This window comes from Oncorhynchus tshawytscha, linkage group LG32, assembly GCF_018296145.1.
Source record: "Oncorhynchus tshawytscha isolate Ot180627B linkage group LG32, Otsh_v2.0, whole genome shotgun sequence".
Taxonomy (NCBI): Eukaryota; Metazoa; Chordata; class Actinopteri; order Salmoniformes; family Salmonidae; genus Oncorhynchus; species Oncorhynchus tshawytscha.
Genome location: NC_056460.1, coordinates 5213553 through 5232162, shown reverse-complemented (window position 1 = coordinate 5232162; position 18610 = coordinate 5213553). Strand labels below are relative to the sequence as shown.

The 18610-nt window shown below is 45.5% G+C and overlaps 1 protein-coding gene across 2 annotated transcripts in view; it reads left to right on the top strand.

Annotated features, from left to right (window-relative positions):
• LOC112230414 (EGF-containing fibulin-like extracellular matrix protein 1) overlaps window positions 1–11542 on the top strand; it is a 28920-nt gene extending 17378 nt beyond the window's left edge. For both annotated transcript variants that reach the window (XM_024396708.2, XM_024396706.2), the window contains exons 5-9: window positions 5762–5881; window positions 6066–6185; window positions 6521–6644; window positions 9258–9450; window positions 10549–11542. In XM_024396708.2, the coding sequence (XP_024252476.1) occupies window positions 5762–5881; window positions 6066–6185; window positions 6521–6644; window positions 9258–9450; window positions 10549–10710 (719 nt within the window). In that variant the 3' untranslated portion in view covers window positions 10711–11542. The remainder of the gene's footprint in view (window positions 1–5761; window positions 5882–6065; window positions 6186–6520; window positions 6645–9257; window positions 9451–10548) is intronic.
• Window positions 11543–18610: the final 7068 nt, after the last annotated feature.

Below are 18610 nucleotides of genomic sequence, written 5' to 3'. Positions count from 1 at the left end.
TGCTGAGTGGAGGCCAGCTTTGATCATTAGAGCTATTCACCTCCCAATCCCACCAGCCAAAAGCAGGATCAGCCGGGCTTTGTTAACTGGAAGTGTGTGTGTGTGTGTGTGTGGTTGAAAGGGGAACTTGTTTCCACAGACTACCAGCCTCCAAGATGACATAATTCTCACCTTGTGTCCATCACTGTCGTCACAAAATGAGTTACATCAGCAGGGTAAGAGTAGGCTGGTCTCAGATCTGTTTGTGTTGTCAATGACCATAGGATTTGGCAATAAATACAGCACAAACATATCTGGAAGCAGGCTAGGGTATGAGGGGAATGGTGCATTGAGCCTTTGAGCTTTCTGAACAGACTCGGTGTTCTCTCCCACACGTCTAACACCTCCAACTATTTATAAAGCCCTTTTTACATCAGCCAATGTCAAAAAGGGCTGTACAGAAACCCAGCCTAAAACCCCAAACAGCAAGCAATGCAGAAGTAGAAGCACGGTGGCTAGGAAAAACTCCCTAGAAAGGCCAGAAGCTAGGAAGGAACATAGAGAGGAACCAGGCTCTGAGGGTTGGCCAGTCCTCTTCTGGCTGTGCTGATCTCCCCGGAAGAGGGGAGATCAGTGATTAAATCAATGGACAGATGAGACCAAGGCTGCTGAGGCACGGAAAGGGTTTCCCTGCTGGAGCGTGCCGGGGAGATTTGGTTTGGGGACATACGGAGCAGGTGTTGAAGTAGCGGACGATGTCGTGCACCAAGGTTGGCCACCAGTACTTAGCGGAGATGGATTGAATGGTGCGGGTGATACCTGGGTGTCCAGCGGCAAGGGATGTGTACGCCCAGGTCAACAGCCAATCCCTTACCTCTTTGGGAATGTAGCTGTGCTCCGGAGGGTAGCTAGCAGGCGCGGGTTCCCTCTCCAGAGCCTGGCAGATGTCTACATCCCAAAGCATGAGGACAATGATTCGGGTGGGCGGAATGATATGTGCACTCAGGACACCTCCACCACAAAGGGCAGCATAGGGTCTCGGTGTTTCAGCAACGGGGCCGAGGTGAAACGCCCCTTCGGTCTTTGGAAGGTCTCATCGGCTGCAGGACTCCACACCAACTTGCGGGGGTCACCCTTGAGGAGAGAGGTGAGAGGAGAGGCGATAGAGCTGAAGTTCTTAATCAAGCGGCAGTAGAAGTTGGGAAACCCCAAAAAACCTTGTCCCTTTATGTTGGTTGGGACTGGCCCTGACCTTTCTGCCGACCTTCCTTTCATCCATAACCACTCCTTGTCGGCTGATCCGGTATCCAAAGGAGACAGTGGCTTGATGGAACTGGTACTTCTCCGCTTTGATGTACAGGTTGTTCTACAGGATGCGTCCCAGGACTACCCGGACGTGGGCGGTGTGATCTTCCAAGTTGGCCAAGTAGATCGGGATGTCGTCAATATACATGACCACCTGACGCCCAAGCATGTCTCCGAACACCTTGTTCACGAATGCCTAGAACACCGACGGAGCATTGGCTAATCCATAAACCATCACCAAGTACTCATAGTGCCCAGACATTGTGCTGAAGACCATTTTCCATTCATCCCCCTCCCGGATGTGGATCAGATTGTAGGCACGCCGCAGGTCCAGATTAGTAAAACACAGGGCCTCCTGGATGTACTCCTCCAATAGCCTTGGTTTCAACCACCGACAGTGGGTAGACAGTGCACAGAGTCTGCTAGCAGGTCAATGGCACAGTCCCAGGGGCTACGAATATGGAGAGAGGTAGCACAGGTCTTGGAGATAACCTCCTGGAGATCCTGGTTACCTCCGGGATGTTGGCCTGGAGGGCAACCACAGGACTCTCAACCGACATGGAATCACAGGGTAAGGGAAAGCAGGTCTTCCGACATCTGGGTGCCCAGGCGTTTATCTCCAACCTCGATCAGGAGATGGTGTGGTCACGAGATGGTTGGAGTCACGAGAGGCTGAGGATGACTTTGTGTACTGGTGCCTCGATGATGAGGAAGGGAAGGATTTCTCGGTGCAGGGGTCCCATGGTGATGATGAGTGGTGATGTGATGTGTCTGATTGTCCCAGTTTCCAGTGGTTGACTATGCAGTGCTTGAACCGGAAAAGGAGAGGAGAGGTGATGTTCAGGGAGGAGGCGAGGGCCTTGTCAAATCAAATCAAATGTTATTTGTCACATACACATGGTTAGCAGATGTTAATGCGAGTGTAGCTTGTGCTTCTAGTTCCGACCATACAGTAATATCTAACAAGTCATCTAACCTAACAATTTCACAACAACAACCTTATACACACAAGTGTAAAGGAATGAATAAGAATATGTACATAAAAATATATGAATGAGTGATGGCCGAACAGCATAGGCAAGATGCAGTAGATGGTATAGAGTACAGTATATACATATGAGGTGAGTAATGTAGGGTATGTAGACATTATATAAAGTGGCATTGTTTAAAGTGACTAGTGATACATTTATTACATACATTTTTCCATTATTAAAGTGGCTAGAGTTGAGTCAGTATGTTGGCAGCTGCCACTCAATGTTAGTGATGGCCATCAGTCTGATGGCCTTGAGATAGAAGCTGATTTTCAGTCTCTTGGTCCCCGCTTTGATGCACCTGTACTGACCTCACCTTCTGGATGATAGCGGGGTGAACAGGCAGTGGCTCGGGGGGTTGTTGTCCTTGATGATCTTTTTGGCCTTCTTGTGAAGGCGGTGTAGGTGTCCTGAAGGGCAGGTAGTTTGCCCCCGGTGATGCGTTGTGCAGACCTCACTACCTTCTGGAGAGCCTTACGGTTATGGGCAGAGCAGTTGCCGTACCAGGCGGTGATACAGCCTGACAGGATGCTCTCGATTGTGCATCTGTAAAAGTTTGTGTGTTTTGTGACAAGCCAAATTTCATCAGCCTCCTGAGGTTGAAGAGGCGCTGCTGCGCCTTCTTCAGCCCGCTGTCTGTGTGGGTGGACCATTTTAGTTTGTCCGTGATGTGTACGCCGAGGAACTTAAAACTTTCCACCCTCTCCACTACTGTCCCGTCGATGTGGATAGGGGGCTGCTCCCTCTGCTGTTTCCTGAAGTCCACGATAATCTCCTTTTGTTTTGTTGACATGGAGTGTGAGGTTATTTTCCTGACACCACACTCCGAGAGGGCCCTCGCCTCCTCCCTGTAGGCCGTCTCGTCGTTGTTGGTAATCAAGCCTACCACTGTAGTGTCGTCTGCAATGATATTCCCCATGGCACCGGAGTCCACTAGAGCTGTAAAGACAAAATGAGGGACAGCCAGCCAGTGAAATTGAAACCAGAACAGGTTTGGTGGAAAGTGATGACGATGGAATACTCACGCCTACCCCAGGAGACGGATGATCACGGGACTGTCCCTCTGCCGTTGTGGACCCCTGGTTGGGCTCCACCGAAGCTGGTACCCCTCCTGACCACAATAGGGACAGAGCCCAAACTCTGCGTGTAGGTGTGTGGACCCTACATCCATGGGTTCAGGCTCTGTCTCAGGATGGCCAAATAAGGAAGGTAGGAGGCGATGGCGGTTTTGACTCTCCCGAAGAAGGTTATCCAGACAGATGGCCATCAGGATGACCTTATCCAAGGAGAGGTTGTTGTATTAACACGCTAGCTCCTGGAACTCTTCGCACAGTCCTCTTATGAATAAGGTGCAGAGTACTGGCTCATTCCATCCGCTGGAGGCTGCCACAGTCTGGAAGGTGAGGGCGTACTCCGCAGCAGTCTGGGCACCCTGCCGGAGTTGGAGTAGGCGCTCACCTCCCTCTCTGCCCTCCTTTGGATGATCGAAGACCGCCCTGAACAGAGCCATGAACCTTTCATAGGAACCCCTCACCTCTCTCCCAGACGGCCGTAGCCCACTCCAACGCCCGTCCAGTCAGCAGGGAAATGACTGTGGCAACCTTGGACCTCTCAGTGGTACGGACTCCTGTCTGATGGGCGAAATAAAGGAGCACTGGAGTAGGAAGCCACGGCATTTAGACGAAGTTCCTTCATATTTGTACAGGCGGGACAATCGGGCATCGCTGACCTGGGTGGACTGCTGGATGGGCTGGGGACTGGCTCGCTGGGGCAGCTCGTGGTAGAGGGTCCTTCACTAGTTGGAGGTGATGCCCCTCGGATGATGTTGAGCCATACCCAATTGTGCCAGTTGGTCGTGGGGTTGGTGGATTAGGTGTCCCTGTTCGCCGACTCTCTGGAGATGTCTGGATTTTCTGCTGTTTCCATTTGTTGAGGCACTATTCTGTAGCATATATGCAGGGAGTCAGGAAGCAAGTGCATTTGGTTAGTTTAAGAACGAAGACCATGAAGATATACAAAATAAGAATGGGCATGAAAAACTAAAACCTGTTACATGAGTTGACCCTGGAGAGACGAAGCAGGTACGGGGAGTAACATTTAATAAATAACAGACAGAACGAGACAGGAACAGCGTCAGCATACAGAAGACAATAACAATCGAAAGCCACGGAGAAGCCCGACGGTCTTCCTTAGGCACCCCCGGTTCCATCGGCAGTGAAATCCACCCTGACGTCACCAACAAAACAAACAAATTTAAAAAAGAAACTCATGGACCGGCTGGGCAAACAAGAACTGACGATCCAGCTGAGGCCCGACGTGGGATGGGCGCCATCCGAGCCAACCGGGGCCAAGAAATCTCTCGAGCCAGCGAGGGAGTGGAAGCCCGACGAGCTGGCTAGGCAACCACGGTTCCATCGGTGGCGACCCAGAGCCGATGCCACCATACCAACTGGAACGCCAGTACTCCCCGATGCTTCGTATGTATGGCTGCTGCATTCTGTCACGAGTTGACGCTGGAGAGACGAAGCAGGTACGGGGAGTAACATTTAATAAATAACGGACATAGAATGAGACAGGAACAGCGTCAGCATACAGAAGACAAAGACAAAAACAATCAATGCAGCCGTGGAGAACAGAGCTGGGGAACTGACAAATATAGGGGAGGAAATAAACAGGTGATAAATGAGTCCAGGTGAGTCCAATAACGCTGATGCGCGTGACGAGGGAAGGCAGGTGTGCGTGATGGATGGCAGGAGTGCGTGATGCAAGGCAATCTGGCGCCCTCAAGCGCCAGAGGGAGGGAAGAGCGGGAGCAGACGTGACAAAACCAATACAGCCTGAAGACTGAGGCTTCTGAGGGCTAGATAAAGGGGAAGTAATCAAGGTACTGATGAAGTCCAGGTTTGCATAACGATCGGGAGCAGGTGTGCGTAATGATGGTTGCCAGAAGTGCGTAATGTGGGTTGCCAGGACCAGTGGTTAGTAGACCGGCGACATTGAGCGCTGACACGGGAGAGCGGGAGTAGGCGTGACAACTTTCCTGAGCATGTCTGTGTCACCCAAGGAGAATAAATCCATAGTGCCTTTGCATGGTAGGCACATATCATCAAACTTCTCATCAGGTCTTGCTTGGCTGATACCAAGCCTAATGTTTTTTATCTTATCTCTCATCACATTTAGATGTGGAGAAAAGTTCAAATAAGTTTGCGGGGGTAGGATTTATCAGCCATCAATGGTCGAGAAGAGCAATCTCAAATTATTCTGGTTATTAGTGATCAAGTTAGAAAAATGAGCCCGTCTAGCATTTCTAATTGCCTTGTTATACAGTATGTGTCAAGTTGTTCTCTTGGAATATCATAATGGACCTGAAATTTAGACTTTTTCCACTTCCGCTCTGCCTTTCTGCAATTTTTCTTTTAATTTATTAGTCCCTCCTTGTCTTGCAGATGTGAACGAGTGTGAGGGGAGCAACCCCTGTCAGCACCAGTGCTACAACATCATGGGCTCCTTCATCTGCCAGTGTGAGCAGGGTTATGAGCTAGCCTCTAACCAAGCCTCCTGCCAAGGTACTGCAAGTCAATATTAGGAAGGTGTTCCTAATGTTTGGTAATCTCCGTGTAATATTTATCAGTACCTTTTAATGTATACTGATTTCCCCCCCCACTCACATCTAATATTTTCTTTCCTGAGAAGTTTCTGTCAGCCTTCTCCTCTTTAAGGGTTGACTTCGTAATATTTATATATTCGTAGATATCGACGAATGCGCCTTCTCGAGTTACATGTGCCAGTGGCAGTGCGTGAATCAGCCTGGAGGATATGTCTGTGCCTGTCCCGAGGGATACCAGCTCCAAGGCAACCGAATGTGCCAAGGTAAATAGGCCTGTTTCAACTAGTATAATATCTAGCCCTCTCTTACACCAGCAGCAAGTCGTACGTCATAATAATGAATCTCAATACCTGTTTACCTGAATCCCCAATGATAACTCATTGGCTTTAGGCCTAGATTCTTACTTGTATCTTGGTATAAAGTCAGTATTTGACTTGATTAACAAACAGTACGAGATAGAAATTATAGTTTCACATTTAGTTTTAAGCTACGCATTGCTTGTTTACAAAGACCTCAAGACAGTTGCACTAAACTCAATCTATTTTAAGCTATTTTCTTATTGAAATTACCATTGACTACATTTTCTCTCCATTAACAGACATAGATGAGTGTGAAACAGGAAACAACTGCCGCGAGGACGAGATGTGTTGGAACTACTTTGGCGGTTTCCGCTGCTACCCCAGGAACCCTTGCCATGAGCCCTATGTGAAGACAGGAGAGGGGTGAGTATGGTCCGGTGAAATGCATGATGATAATCACATGATGAGTAACCTTGACTGGGACCTGAAGTCTTTGCGGGCTAACACAGTATTGTGGGGTGAAGGAGACCCAGGTTCAAATCCAGTTGGTTACATAGTATACATAGTATGGACCCTTAAATGACCACATAGAGTGGCTGCATGACCTTTATTTGCTGACGGGATGATGTCTTGGGCTGGGGATGCTGTCAACGGAGGGGGGTATTTTTCTCTGCTCTGCTGAGAAGTATTTTTCTACGCTCATACAGGAGTAATAAAGGCCTAGTGCACTAATTTGGTTATTATTATTCATTTTTTATGAGTATTTATTTTTTTAATTGTGATTTATCAGGGGGTGCTGCAGCACCCTCAGCACCCCTACTTCCCGCGGCTATGGGTAGGCCTGATCACCGACAATGAGAGCCTATAGGGAGGAAGTCAAAGACCTGGCAGTGCGGTGTCAGGACAACAACCTCAATGTCTGCAAGACAAAGGAACTGATCGTGGAAACAAATGGCTGAGCATGCCTCCATTCACATCGACGAGGCTGTTGTTGAGCGTGTCAAGAGCTTCGCGTTCCTCGGTGCCCACATCACTAAGGATCCACACACACCGAACAGTCTTGAAGAGGGCACAGCAATGCCTCTTCTTCCTCAGGAGGCTGAAAAGATTTTGGCATAGGCCCTCAGATCCTCAATGTTCTACAGCTGCACCATTGAGAGCATCTTGACTAGCTGCATCACTGCTTGGTATAGCAACTTCTTGGCATCTGACCGCATGGCGCTACAGAGGGTAATGCGTACAGCCCAGTACATCACTGGGGCCAAGCTCCATGCCATCCTGGACCTCTATACCAGGCGGTGTCAGAGGAAGTCCCATTTCTAGGGCCTATCTGCATTGACCCTTTTTGCACTAACTTTTTTGACTCATCACATACAGTGCCATCAAAGTATTCACACCCCTTGACTTTTTCCACATTTTGTTGTGTTAGAACCTGAATTTAAAATTGATTTAAATTGAGACTTTTGGATCAATGGTTTACACACAATACCCCATAATGTCAAAGTGGAATTGTTTTTCCAGATTTTTGCAAATTAATTACAAATAAAACTGTTCAATGCCTTTGTTATGGCAAGCTTAAATACTGTATGTTCAGGAGTAAAAATGTGCAAGTCACGTAGTAAGTTGCATGGACTCACTCTGTATGCAATAATAGTGTTTAACATGATTTTTGAATGAGTACCTCATCTCTGTATCCCACATATACAACTGTCTGTAAGGTCCCTCAGTCGAGCAGTGAATTTCAAACATAGATTCAACCACAAAGACCAGGGAGGTTTTCCTATTGGTAGATGGATAAAAAAATATTAAAATGCAGACATTTAATATCCCTTTGAGCATGGTGAAGTTATTAATTACACTTTGGATGGTGTAGCAGTACACCCAGTCACTACAAAGATACAGGCGTCCTTCCTAACTCAGTTGCCGCCAAAGGTGCTTTTACAAAGTATTGACTCGGGGGTGTGAATACTTGTGTAAATTAGATATTTCTGTATTTCATTTTCAATAAATTTGCAAACATTTCTAAAAACATGTTTTCACTTTGTCATTATGGGGTATTTGGGTGTAGATGGGTGAGAGAGAAAAAAAATATTTAATCCATTTTGAATTCAGGCTGTAAAACAACGAACTGTGGAATAAGTCAATGGGTATGAATACTTTCTGAAGGCCCTGTACACTGCTGCTAATGTTGATTATTTATCCCGTTGCCTTGTCACATTATTCCTAGTTATATGTACATATCTACCTCAGTTACCTCGTACCCCAGCACATTGACTCGTAGCCAAGTCATTGTGTGTTTATTATTACTTTTATTAACTTGTGTTATTACTTTTCTATTATTTCTCTATTTCCTTTCTCTCTGCATTGTTGGGAGGTAATCATTTCACTGTTACTTTACACCTGTTGTTTATGAAGCATGTGACAAATAACATTTGATTTGACTTTGAGGATTCCTTTCCCCCGTGCACTAAACAACCTTACGTGTTACTTCACGCCAAAAAAACTTTACGCACTTGCTGCTCCTCCCCTGCTCCCTCACTCAGCCTTTTATTCTCACTTGGCCTATACCGAGGGATCAAACCATTCTCAAAAATTAGGAGGATATGATCGACATGACGTATAAACTAATTTAGGTTAAGGTTAAGATTACATAATTGCAACTATAAGCAGGAGGCAGCCAGGCAGTGCAAGTGTTTTTCCCCCCTGCTTTTCAGTCAGTATCTAGGCTACAACATAAGTTACACACATTGGTGGGGAGTTACAGACAGCATGGACCACATGGATAAGTGTCAGCTAAAATGACCTCATAGCTAAAACAATATGTATTAAAGTGCTAAAATGACCATTTACACAAAACCACATCAATAAAAGTGCTAGCTAAAAAAAACACATACTGTAGACAAAGCCACAAGGACGAGATTGATAAAGTGTCTGCTAAAATGACCACATAGCTAAAAACCACATAGGCAATATGTATAAAAGTATCTGCTAACATGACCACATCCAATGGTTCTCTCTGTCTCTGCATGTCTGTAGGCGTTGCAGCTGCCAGTCGCCCACAGTGTGCAGAGGCCTGCCGCCGTCCATCGTCTACAAGTACATGAGCATCTCGTCGGAGCGCTCCGTCCCAGCCGACATCTTCCAGATCCAGGCCACGAGCGTCTACCCTAACATGCACAACACCTTCAGGGTCAAGTCTGGCAACGAGGGAGGGGAGTTCTTCCTCAGGGTGAGCCCAGAGATGTTTCAGTCACTCACCAGGCATTAACATTACCATCATGTCAGATGGTGTCAGCATTTGTCACTTGCTTTTCTACCTAAGTGGTAGCATAATTGAATGATCTCTCATCTACTGTTATTTAAACACTTATTTGTGGTAGGGGGTGGTTTCAGATGTTCTGGTTGCCCTTTGCTATTTAGGGAATATCGTGTGAGACAGTCCCTTTAATTAAATCATCTTTTGACTTCCCCTCATTGCGATCCCTTACCTTTAAATGGATAGCTCACATACATTTCCCACATAAATCATTTATTATTGGATATCTAAAAAGTAGTTTGAAGCAAATAAAAAGTAGGTTTGAGGCAAATATTCTAATATTTGCACCAAAAATTATGCAAATTTTACCAGCAGTGGTGTGTTTCCATCAAACTGACTTCTTGCGACTAAAAAGCTGTGCGTAATGACGTAGTGCACATAAAAAGGTACTTAATTTACAGAATAAAAAACTGTTCAATATGTTTCCATCCCACTTTTAACTTTGTCGATAGTTTTGGCACAAAAAGTCTGCGATAAACAGCAAATGTGCTTTGTTCCAGCCAACAGCTGTACATACTGCAGAGGATACATGATGAGATTATGGATAAGCGCAAGATCAGTTTTACTTGTCAATTGGCAGCCAAGCACCGATAATCATGTCACCAGCATACAAATTAAGACCCTCAATATTTACTGGAAAGGAGCATCAAGTTCACTGAACTTTCACCACTCTGTAAAATGTATCATTACTTATTTCATCTGTAGCCTAATAAACTGCATTTTTTTCCCCCAAGTTGTAGTAGAAGGACCATACAACATAGCACCGTGTGACTGCAAGTTTACTGTGACAAATGTGCAAAAATGTGTTTACGCTGCCATTTGCTATTTATCTATTTCACAGACAAAATAATTATCCACCCTAGTCTAGCGTATTTTGTTCTATCAACAATTTAGGAATGTTTATTGACAATTGCTTGTTTTTATCCAACAAGTGTAAAATAATGGTAGTGATAGAACCCTTGTTAGCATCCTCAGAACATGCTAACCTAAATAATCCCTTTAACCTACCAGCGCTCCAGTAACGTCAGCGCCATGCTGGTGATGACCAAGCCGCTGACCGGACCGCGGGAGCACGTGGTCGACCTGGAGATGGTCACCCACAACAATGCCCTCAACTACCGCTCCAGCTCTCTGCTCCGGCTCACCATCATCGTGGGACCCTATGCCTTCTAAGTTCCAGTTATAAATTGCTCTTAGGCACTGATCTTAGATCAGTTTACCTGTCCCCATATCTCATATTATCCATTAGTGGATAAAATGCAAAACTACTCAGCCCTCTTACTCCCTGCCAGACCCTCACAGGGCCTAACACTCTCTGTACTGCTTGGATCTAATAGAGATATCCACATACTCCATGCAAGGGTTTCCCATTCCTGGTCCTTGTCCTGTTTTGGCCAGTTTTCATTCAAATTGATGGCTGTATAAATTGTGATTGAATGTATATTGTCTAATCTGCTGGTTGAGCACTGGACTGGGTGAAATTGTTTTGTTTTAGCTCAAAGTGTGTATTCCTTTCTTAGAGAAGGAACCATTGGATAATTGCAGTGAAAACCAACACACACACACACAGAGCACATACTGTAGGAGCAGGAGGGTGAAATAGCCAGGCCACAAAATAGTCATTTTATGCATCACTGGCTAACGATAACATTGTAAGAGCATAACGTGACTTAAATTGAACACAAGTCCTTATTCATCCCTTGCTAAATGTATGTATTGCAGAGTAGTAGGAGTTCTCATTACATTGAAATCTTTGTGAAATCTCAACCTTAGTCGTCTAGTCAAGATGTGTTTTCCTGTAGAGAAATTACCAGTGTTTGAAATCACACTTGCCCTTTTTTATCTTTTACCATAGTTGCCAAGTGAGGTTCACAATCACATCGTATCCCCTTTAAAGATCACTGATTTTGTTTGTTTGGAGAGCTTTTCACTTATGTAGTTGAAAAGAAATGTACAGTAATGCAATGTGATGTCACTATAAATACCAATTGTCTTTGAAAAGAGACATCTGTTTCAGTTTTCTTGAAGAGAGATAATCTCTTGGACGGACTTCGAGTTTCTGACCAAATTACGTGAGATTTTAGTTCTGGGTTAACCGAGATTAGAAGAGAGACAAAAGGTACCTAAAACAGTCAAGCTTATTGGTGAAGTGTGATTTATTGGGTTAAAGTGCGAGGACAGTGATGGAACATTTTGCAATGTGTTGTAATCTAATGGCATCCTTAACGAATGGAAATGTATGATCACGTCAACCCCCATCGGAGAGTTGCTCGGCAACCTCTGCCCATTGGGAATAAAGCAATAACGCTTTTGGACGCAAAAATGATACTTTTCAGGAAATCATTGGCAGTGTTGTTTGGTCATATAGGCAGGGGGAATTGTTGCTTAACATGTCTGTATGTGTGCCAGAGTGCCTTTTGATCCTGCACAGCATTTCCAATCAACGATCTGCAACAAACAGTTAGGTCATTTCAACACAGAGTGCCTTTCATAAGGAGTCATGGTATCACAATTTCAGATATCTCGGGTTTTTAAGTAGAGGATTTGACTCCATGAGATTTTTGGAAATAAATGTCATGCTTGACAATCAACAGGGAAGCTCAATTCAATCAAATGTTTTCCACTTCCAATAACATGCCATTTCAACTGTGTATGTACTATATATAGGTAGGTAGTGTAATTACAGTATTGCATATCTCTATGGTTTTAACAGTCAATTTGAGCAAATGTCTGTTTGTAAAAAGTGTTAAGGAGGTAACAGTTGTAGACCTACCATAAATAACAATGTGTACCTACACTGTGGTTGCAATGTACCTGCCTATATAATATACCTATATAACTACCATATAGATACGTAGTTCTGGCAACAATATTATGTGGAACCACATGTGGCTACATATCAATATGAAAATTATTTCTTGGGGTGATAATAAAATGTAATTAAAGACTGAAAATTGCCAATACAAATGTCTTATTTTATAGGCAGGAAGTAAACTTGTAGCTCTAATACACTGCTCAAAAAAATAAAGTAGGTAGTGCAGCTCATCCAGGATGGCACATCAATGCGAGCTGTGGCAAGAAGGTTTGCTGTGTCTGTCAGCGTAGTGTCCAGAGCATGGAGGCGCTACCAGGAGACAGGTCAGTACATCAGGAGACGTGGAGGAGGCCGTAGGAGGGCAACAACCCAGCAGCAGGACCGCTACCTCCGCCTTTGTGCAAGGAGGAGCAGGAGGAGCACTGCCAGAGCCCTTTCAAATGACCTCCAGCAGGCCACAAATGTGCATGTGTCTGCTCAAACGGTCAGAAACAGACTCCATGAGGGTGGTATGAGGGCCGGACGTCCACAGGTGGGGGTTGTGCTTACAGCCCAACACCGTGCAGGACGTTTGGCATTTGCCAGAGAACACCAAGATTGGCAAATTCGCCACTGGCGCCCTGTGCTCTTCACAGATGAAAGCAGGTTCACACTGAGCACATGTGACAGACGTGACAGTCTGGAGACGCCGTGGAGAATGTTCTGCTGCCTGCAACATCCTCCAGCATGACCGGTTTGGCGGTGGGTCAGTCATGGTGTGGGGTGGCATTTCTCTGGGGGGGCCGCACAGCCCTCCATGTGCTCGCCAAAGGTAGCCTGACTGCCATTAGGTACCGAGATGAGATCCTCAGACCCCTTGTGAGACCATATGCTGGTGCGGTTGGCCCTGGGTTCCACCTAATGCAAGACAATGCTAGATATCATGTGGCTGGAGTGTGTCAGCAGTTCCTGCAAGAGGAAGGCATTGATGCTATGGACTGGCCCGTCTGTTCCCCAGACCTGAATCCAATTGAGCACATCTGGGACATCATGTCTCGCTCCATCCACCAACGCCACGTTGCACCACAGACTGTCCAGGAGTTGGCGGATGCTTTAGTCCAGGTCTGGGAGGAGATCCCTCAGGAGACCATCTGCCACCTCATCAGGAGCATGCCCAGGCATTGTAAGGAGGTCATGCAGGCACGTAGAGGCCACACACACTACTGAGCCTCATTTTGACTTGTTTTAAGGACATTAAATCAAAGTTGGATCAGCCTGTAGTGTGGTTTTCCACTTTAATTTTGAGTGTGACTCCAAATCCAGACCTCCATGGGTTGATAAATTTGATTTCCATTGATAATTTTTGTGTGATTTTGTCGTCAGCACATTCAACTATGTAAAGAAAAAAGTATTTAATAAGAATATTTCATTCATTCAGATCTAGGATGTGTTATTTTAGTGTTCCCTTTATTTTTTTGAGCAGTGTATATAAAACATTTTTGCGAGTTAACATACACTACCGTTCTAAAGTTTTGGGTCACTTAGAAATGACCTTGTTTTTGACAGAATGCCCATTAAAATAACATCAAATTGATCAGAAATACAGTGTAGACATTGTTAATGTTGTAAATGACTATTGGAGCTGGAAACGGCTGATTTTTAATGGAATATCTACATAGGCGTACAGAGGCCTATTATCAACAACCATCACTCCTGTGTTCCAATGGCACGTTGTGTTAGCTAATCCTATCAGGTTGTTAACAACATTAATTAACAATGTTAATTACAGCAACAGGGGCAAAGGTACAGAACGGCAGGCAGGCTCAGGGTCAGGTCAGGCAGAGGTGGGGCAAAGGTACAGGATGGCAGGCAGGGTCAGGGGCAGGCAGAGTGGTCAAGTGAGTGGGTACAGGGTCAGGACAGGCAAGGGTCAAAAACCAGGAGGACGAGAAAAGAGAGACTGGGAAAAATCAGAAGCTGACACAAAAACGCTGGTTGGCTTGACAAACAAGATGAACTGGCAACAGACAAACAGGGAACACAGGTATAAATGCACAGGGGATAAAGGGGAATATGGGCGATACCTGGAGGGGGATGGAGACAATCACAAAGACAGGTGAAACAGATCAGGGTGTGACAGTACACCCCCCCTCCCCTCTAGGGGCGCCACCTGCCGTCCTACCTGGGCGCATACCTGGTTGACCGGGGTGCCGGCGGTAGAAGTTGGCGATGAGGGCTAGGTCCAGGATGTCTCTAGCGGGGACAAGTCAACCAGGTACTGGAAACCCCTGCCCCATGGTGGAACCCTCAGGAGGCGTCTCACCGTGTACGCCGGATGGCCATCGACGACATGGGGACGAGGGGTGGGCCTAGAAATAGAAGACAAAGGGCTGTGAGACACGGGCTTAATTATAGACACATGGAATGTAGGATGAATACGAATGGTACGTGGCAACAGAAGGTGGACAGCAGAGGGGTTAATGATCTTGGAGATGGGGAAAGGAGAGGGGCAGATCCCGGGTGGATAGCCATACCTTCTGCCCGAGACAATACCGGGGAGCCAGGGTCCGATGGCGAACCGCTTGTCGACGATACCTGGAGATGGTCTTGAGGGCCGACCGGGCTCTCCTCTAGGTATGATGACAGCGGCGGACAAACATCTGGGCGGAAAGTATGCCAACCTCCTCTTCCTGCTCAGGGAAGAGTGGGGGCTGAAAGCCCAGGGAACACTGAAATGGAGATAGGCCCATGGCAGAGCAGGGAAGGGTGTTGCGGGCGTATTCGACCCACACAAGCTGCTGGCTCCAGGTGGTGGGGTTGGGGGAGACCAGGCAGCGCAGGGTAGTTTTGAGGTCCTGGTTGGCTCACTCCGACTGGCCATTGGACTGGGGGTGGAACCTGGAGGACAGGCTGGCCGACAACCCAATGAGGGTGCAGAATGCCTTCCAGAACTGGGACGAGAACTGAAGACCCTGGTCGGAGACCATGTCCACGGGCAGTCCATGAGCTGGGCCGTCTCTTTGGCAGAGGGTAGTTTGGGGAGAGGACGATGGGAGAAGAAGGTGCAGGGATGTAGCTTGAGGTCAAGGGCAGAACGCTGGGACAGGACAGCCCCCACTCCGACATCTGAAGCATCAGCCTCCACCAGGAACTGACGAGATGGGTCAGGATCAACCAGAATGGGAGCTGTGGTGAAGCGATGTCTGAGGTCCCGGAACGCCCGTTCAGCAGCTGGAGACCACGTGAACGGAACCTTGGGCGAGGTGAGTGCTGACAGGGGGGAAGCCAGGGTGCTGTAACCCCAGATAACCCTGGATAAAGTGCCGATAGAAGTTGGCGAACCCCAGGTAACGTTGCAGCTGCACCTTGGATGTAGGCTGAGGCCAATCCATCACTGCTCTCACCTTCCCAGGATCCATCTGGACACTCCCAGCAGAGATGATGTAACCCAGAAAAAGGATGGTGGTGTGATAGAACTCGCACTTCTCCGCCTTCACAAACAGCTGATTCTCCAGAAGGCGTTGAAGGACCTGCCGGACGTGGCACATGTGTTCTTGAGGGGAGCGGGAGAAGACAAGGATGTCAATGTAGATGAAGACGAACCGGTTCAACATGTCGCAGATGACATCATTCTCCAGAGCCTGAAACACAGCAGAGCGTTGGTGAGGCCAAAGGGCATGACCAGATACTCGTAGAGGCCACCGGCTGTGTTGAAGATGGTTCTCCACTCGTCCCCCTCTCGTATCCGCGCCAGGTGGTAGGCATTCCATAAATCCAGCTTGGAAAACACAGTAGCCCCCTGGAGCGGCTCGAAGGTAGAGAAGATGAGTGAGTCCCCGGTAGTCAATGCACGAGCGAAGGGTCTTGTCCTTTTTCTTCACGAAGAACCCTGCGCCGGCGGGAGAGGAAGAGGGACGGATAAATCCAGCAGCTAGGGAGTCTAAAGAAGGCCACTGTTATTGCTTCTTTAATCAGAACAATCGTTTTCAGCTGTGCTAACATAATTGCAAAAGTTTTTTTTAATGATCAATTAACCTTTTAAAATTATAAACTTGGATTAGCGAACACAACGTGCCATTGGAACACAGGAGTGATGCTTGCTGATTATGGGCCTCTGTAGACCTATGTAGATATTCCATTAAAAATCATCCGTTTCCAGCTACAACAGTCATTTACAACTTTAACCATGTCTACACGGTATTTCTGATCAATTTGCTGTTATTTTAATGGTGTAACGATGTGCGCTGAGAGTCGGGAAGCAAGTTAAGGGAGTGTTTTATAAAATAAACGCAACACGAAACTAAATAAGAAACACGAACAACGCACAGACTCAACACTGGAACAGAAACAATAACGCCTGGGGAAGGAACCAAAGGGAGTGACATGTATAGGGAAGGTAATCAGGGAGGTGATAGGGTCCAGGTGAGTCTGATGACACGCAGGCGCGCGTAACGATGGTGACAGGTATGAGCCATAACGAGCAGCCAGGTTACCTCGAAGCCAGAGAGAGAGCAGACAAAAATGTGCTTTTCTTTCAAGAACAAGGACATTTCTAACTGACCCCAAACTTTTGAGCGGTAGTGTATTTCCACCAAGCACAAGTTTGTCACGGCTTTTGAGAATATTTGCTTCTTAAAAAAAGAGCTACATTTTACTTTGTCTTCGTCAGGTTCTGTTATTTATTCAAAATCAAGAAGGAAAAGATAGTTTTATTATTGTCAGATTACAAATGGACAACAACAATAATCCATAACTGGGGTGGCAGGTAGCCTAGTGGTTACAGTGTTGGCCTAGTAACCTAAAGGTTGCATGATCGAATCCTCGAGCTGGCAAGGTAAAAATATGTTGTTCTGCCCCTGAACGAGGCAGTTAACCCACTGTTCCTAGGCTGTCATTGAAAATAAGAATTTGTTCTTAACTGACTTGCCTATTTAAATAAATTTAATTAAATATCTGTGAGTCATACAATAGCCTTAATTTACTATGACATTTCTATCTGCATTACCCACTGAACTGCTCTCCTGTTTTCTCTTGGACTAGAGTATAATTAACACATAATTTCATAATTTTTGTCCCCATGCCACATTTTAGAAATGACGTACTAACTAGACACTTTACATTAAGCAGAATCAATTAAAAAGTGTGTGGGCAGGATGATTCTTCAATTACGGTGGCATTTGGGCATGGCATTTTGGTAAAATGTATTATTTTTCTTTATGAAATGTTTTTGGGGACATCTTCCCAATCTTAATCAAATAATATGGTAGCTCAATGACTTTAAATGATTTTTACCATCATAATAACATTGTGTCACTAGTAGGAGTAGGTAACACAAATGAAATGGAGGCCTCAAATGCTCAAATCTGAGGTCATCAAAAATGATTTACTGAAGTGATATGATTAATAATTTTGATCACAATGTTATTTCCCTTCATTTAAATTGAGTAACATTAAGTGACACTTTGGATTTAGACACATCACATTATTAGTGGACTTTTCAAATGTATGACATACTAAAAGGGTGTGATTAGCTAATAATTGTATTTAATATAGACCCCTCCCCCGATAACAGTTTGCCACTGTAGAGAATATGTAAGGTCCTTGAATATCTTCGTAATGAGTGATTTTCAAGGCGGAAACACCAATGACATAAACCTGAGGGACACATTATAAATAAATAAATACATAATACATTATAAACACATAAAATATTTATTTAATTCAATAGCCTTATGTGTTTTTATTGATCTATACAATATATTCAATACTTTTGCATTCAAAATAATACATATAGAGTACAAGTCAAAAGTTTGAACACACCTGCTCATTCAAGAATATGTACATAAGGATATATGAATGAGTGATGGTACAGAGCAGCATAGGCAAGATACAGTAGCTGATATCGAGTACAGTATATACATATGAGATGAGTATGTAAACAAAGTGGCATAGTTAAAGTGGCTAGTGATACATGTATTACATAAGGATGCAGTCGATGATATAGAGTACAGTATATACGTATGCATATGAGATTAATAATGTAGGGTATGTAAACATTATATAAGGTAGCATTGTTTAAAGTGGCTAGTGATATATTTAAATCATTTCCCATCAATTCCCATTCTTAAAGTGGCTGGAGTTGAGTCAGTGTCAGTGTGTTGGCAGCAGCCACTCAATGTTAGTGGTGGCTGTTTAACAGTCTGAAGGCCTTGAGATAGAAGCTGTTTTTCAGTCTCTCGGTCCCAGCTTTGATGCACCTGTACTGACCTCGCCTTCTGG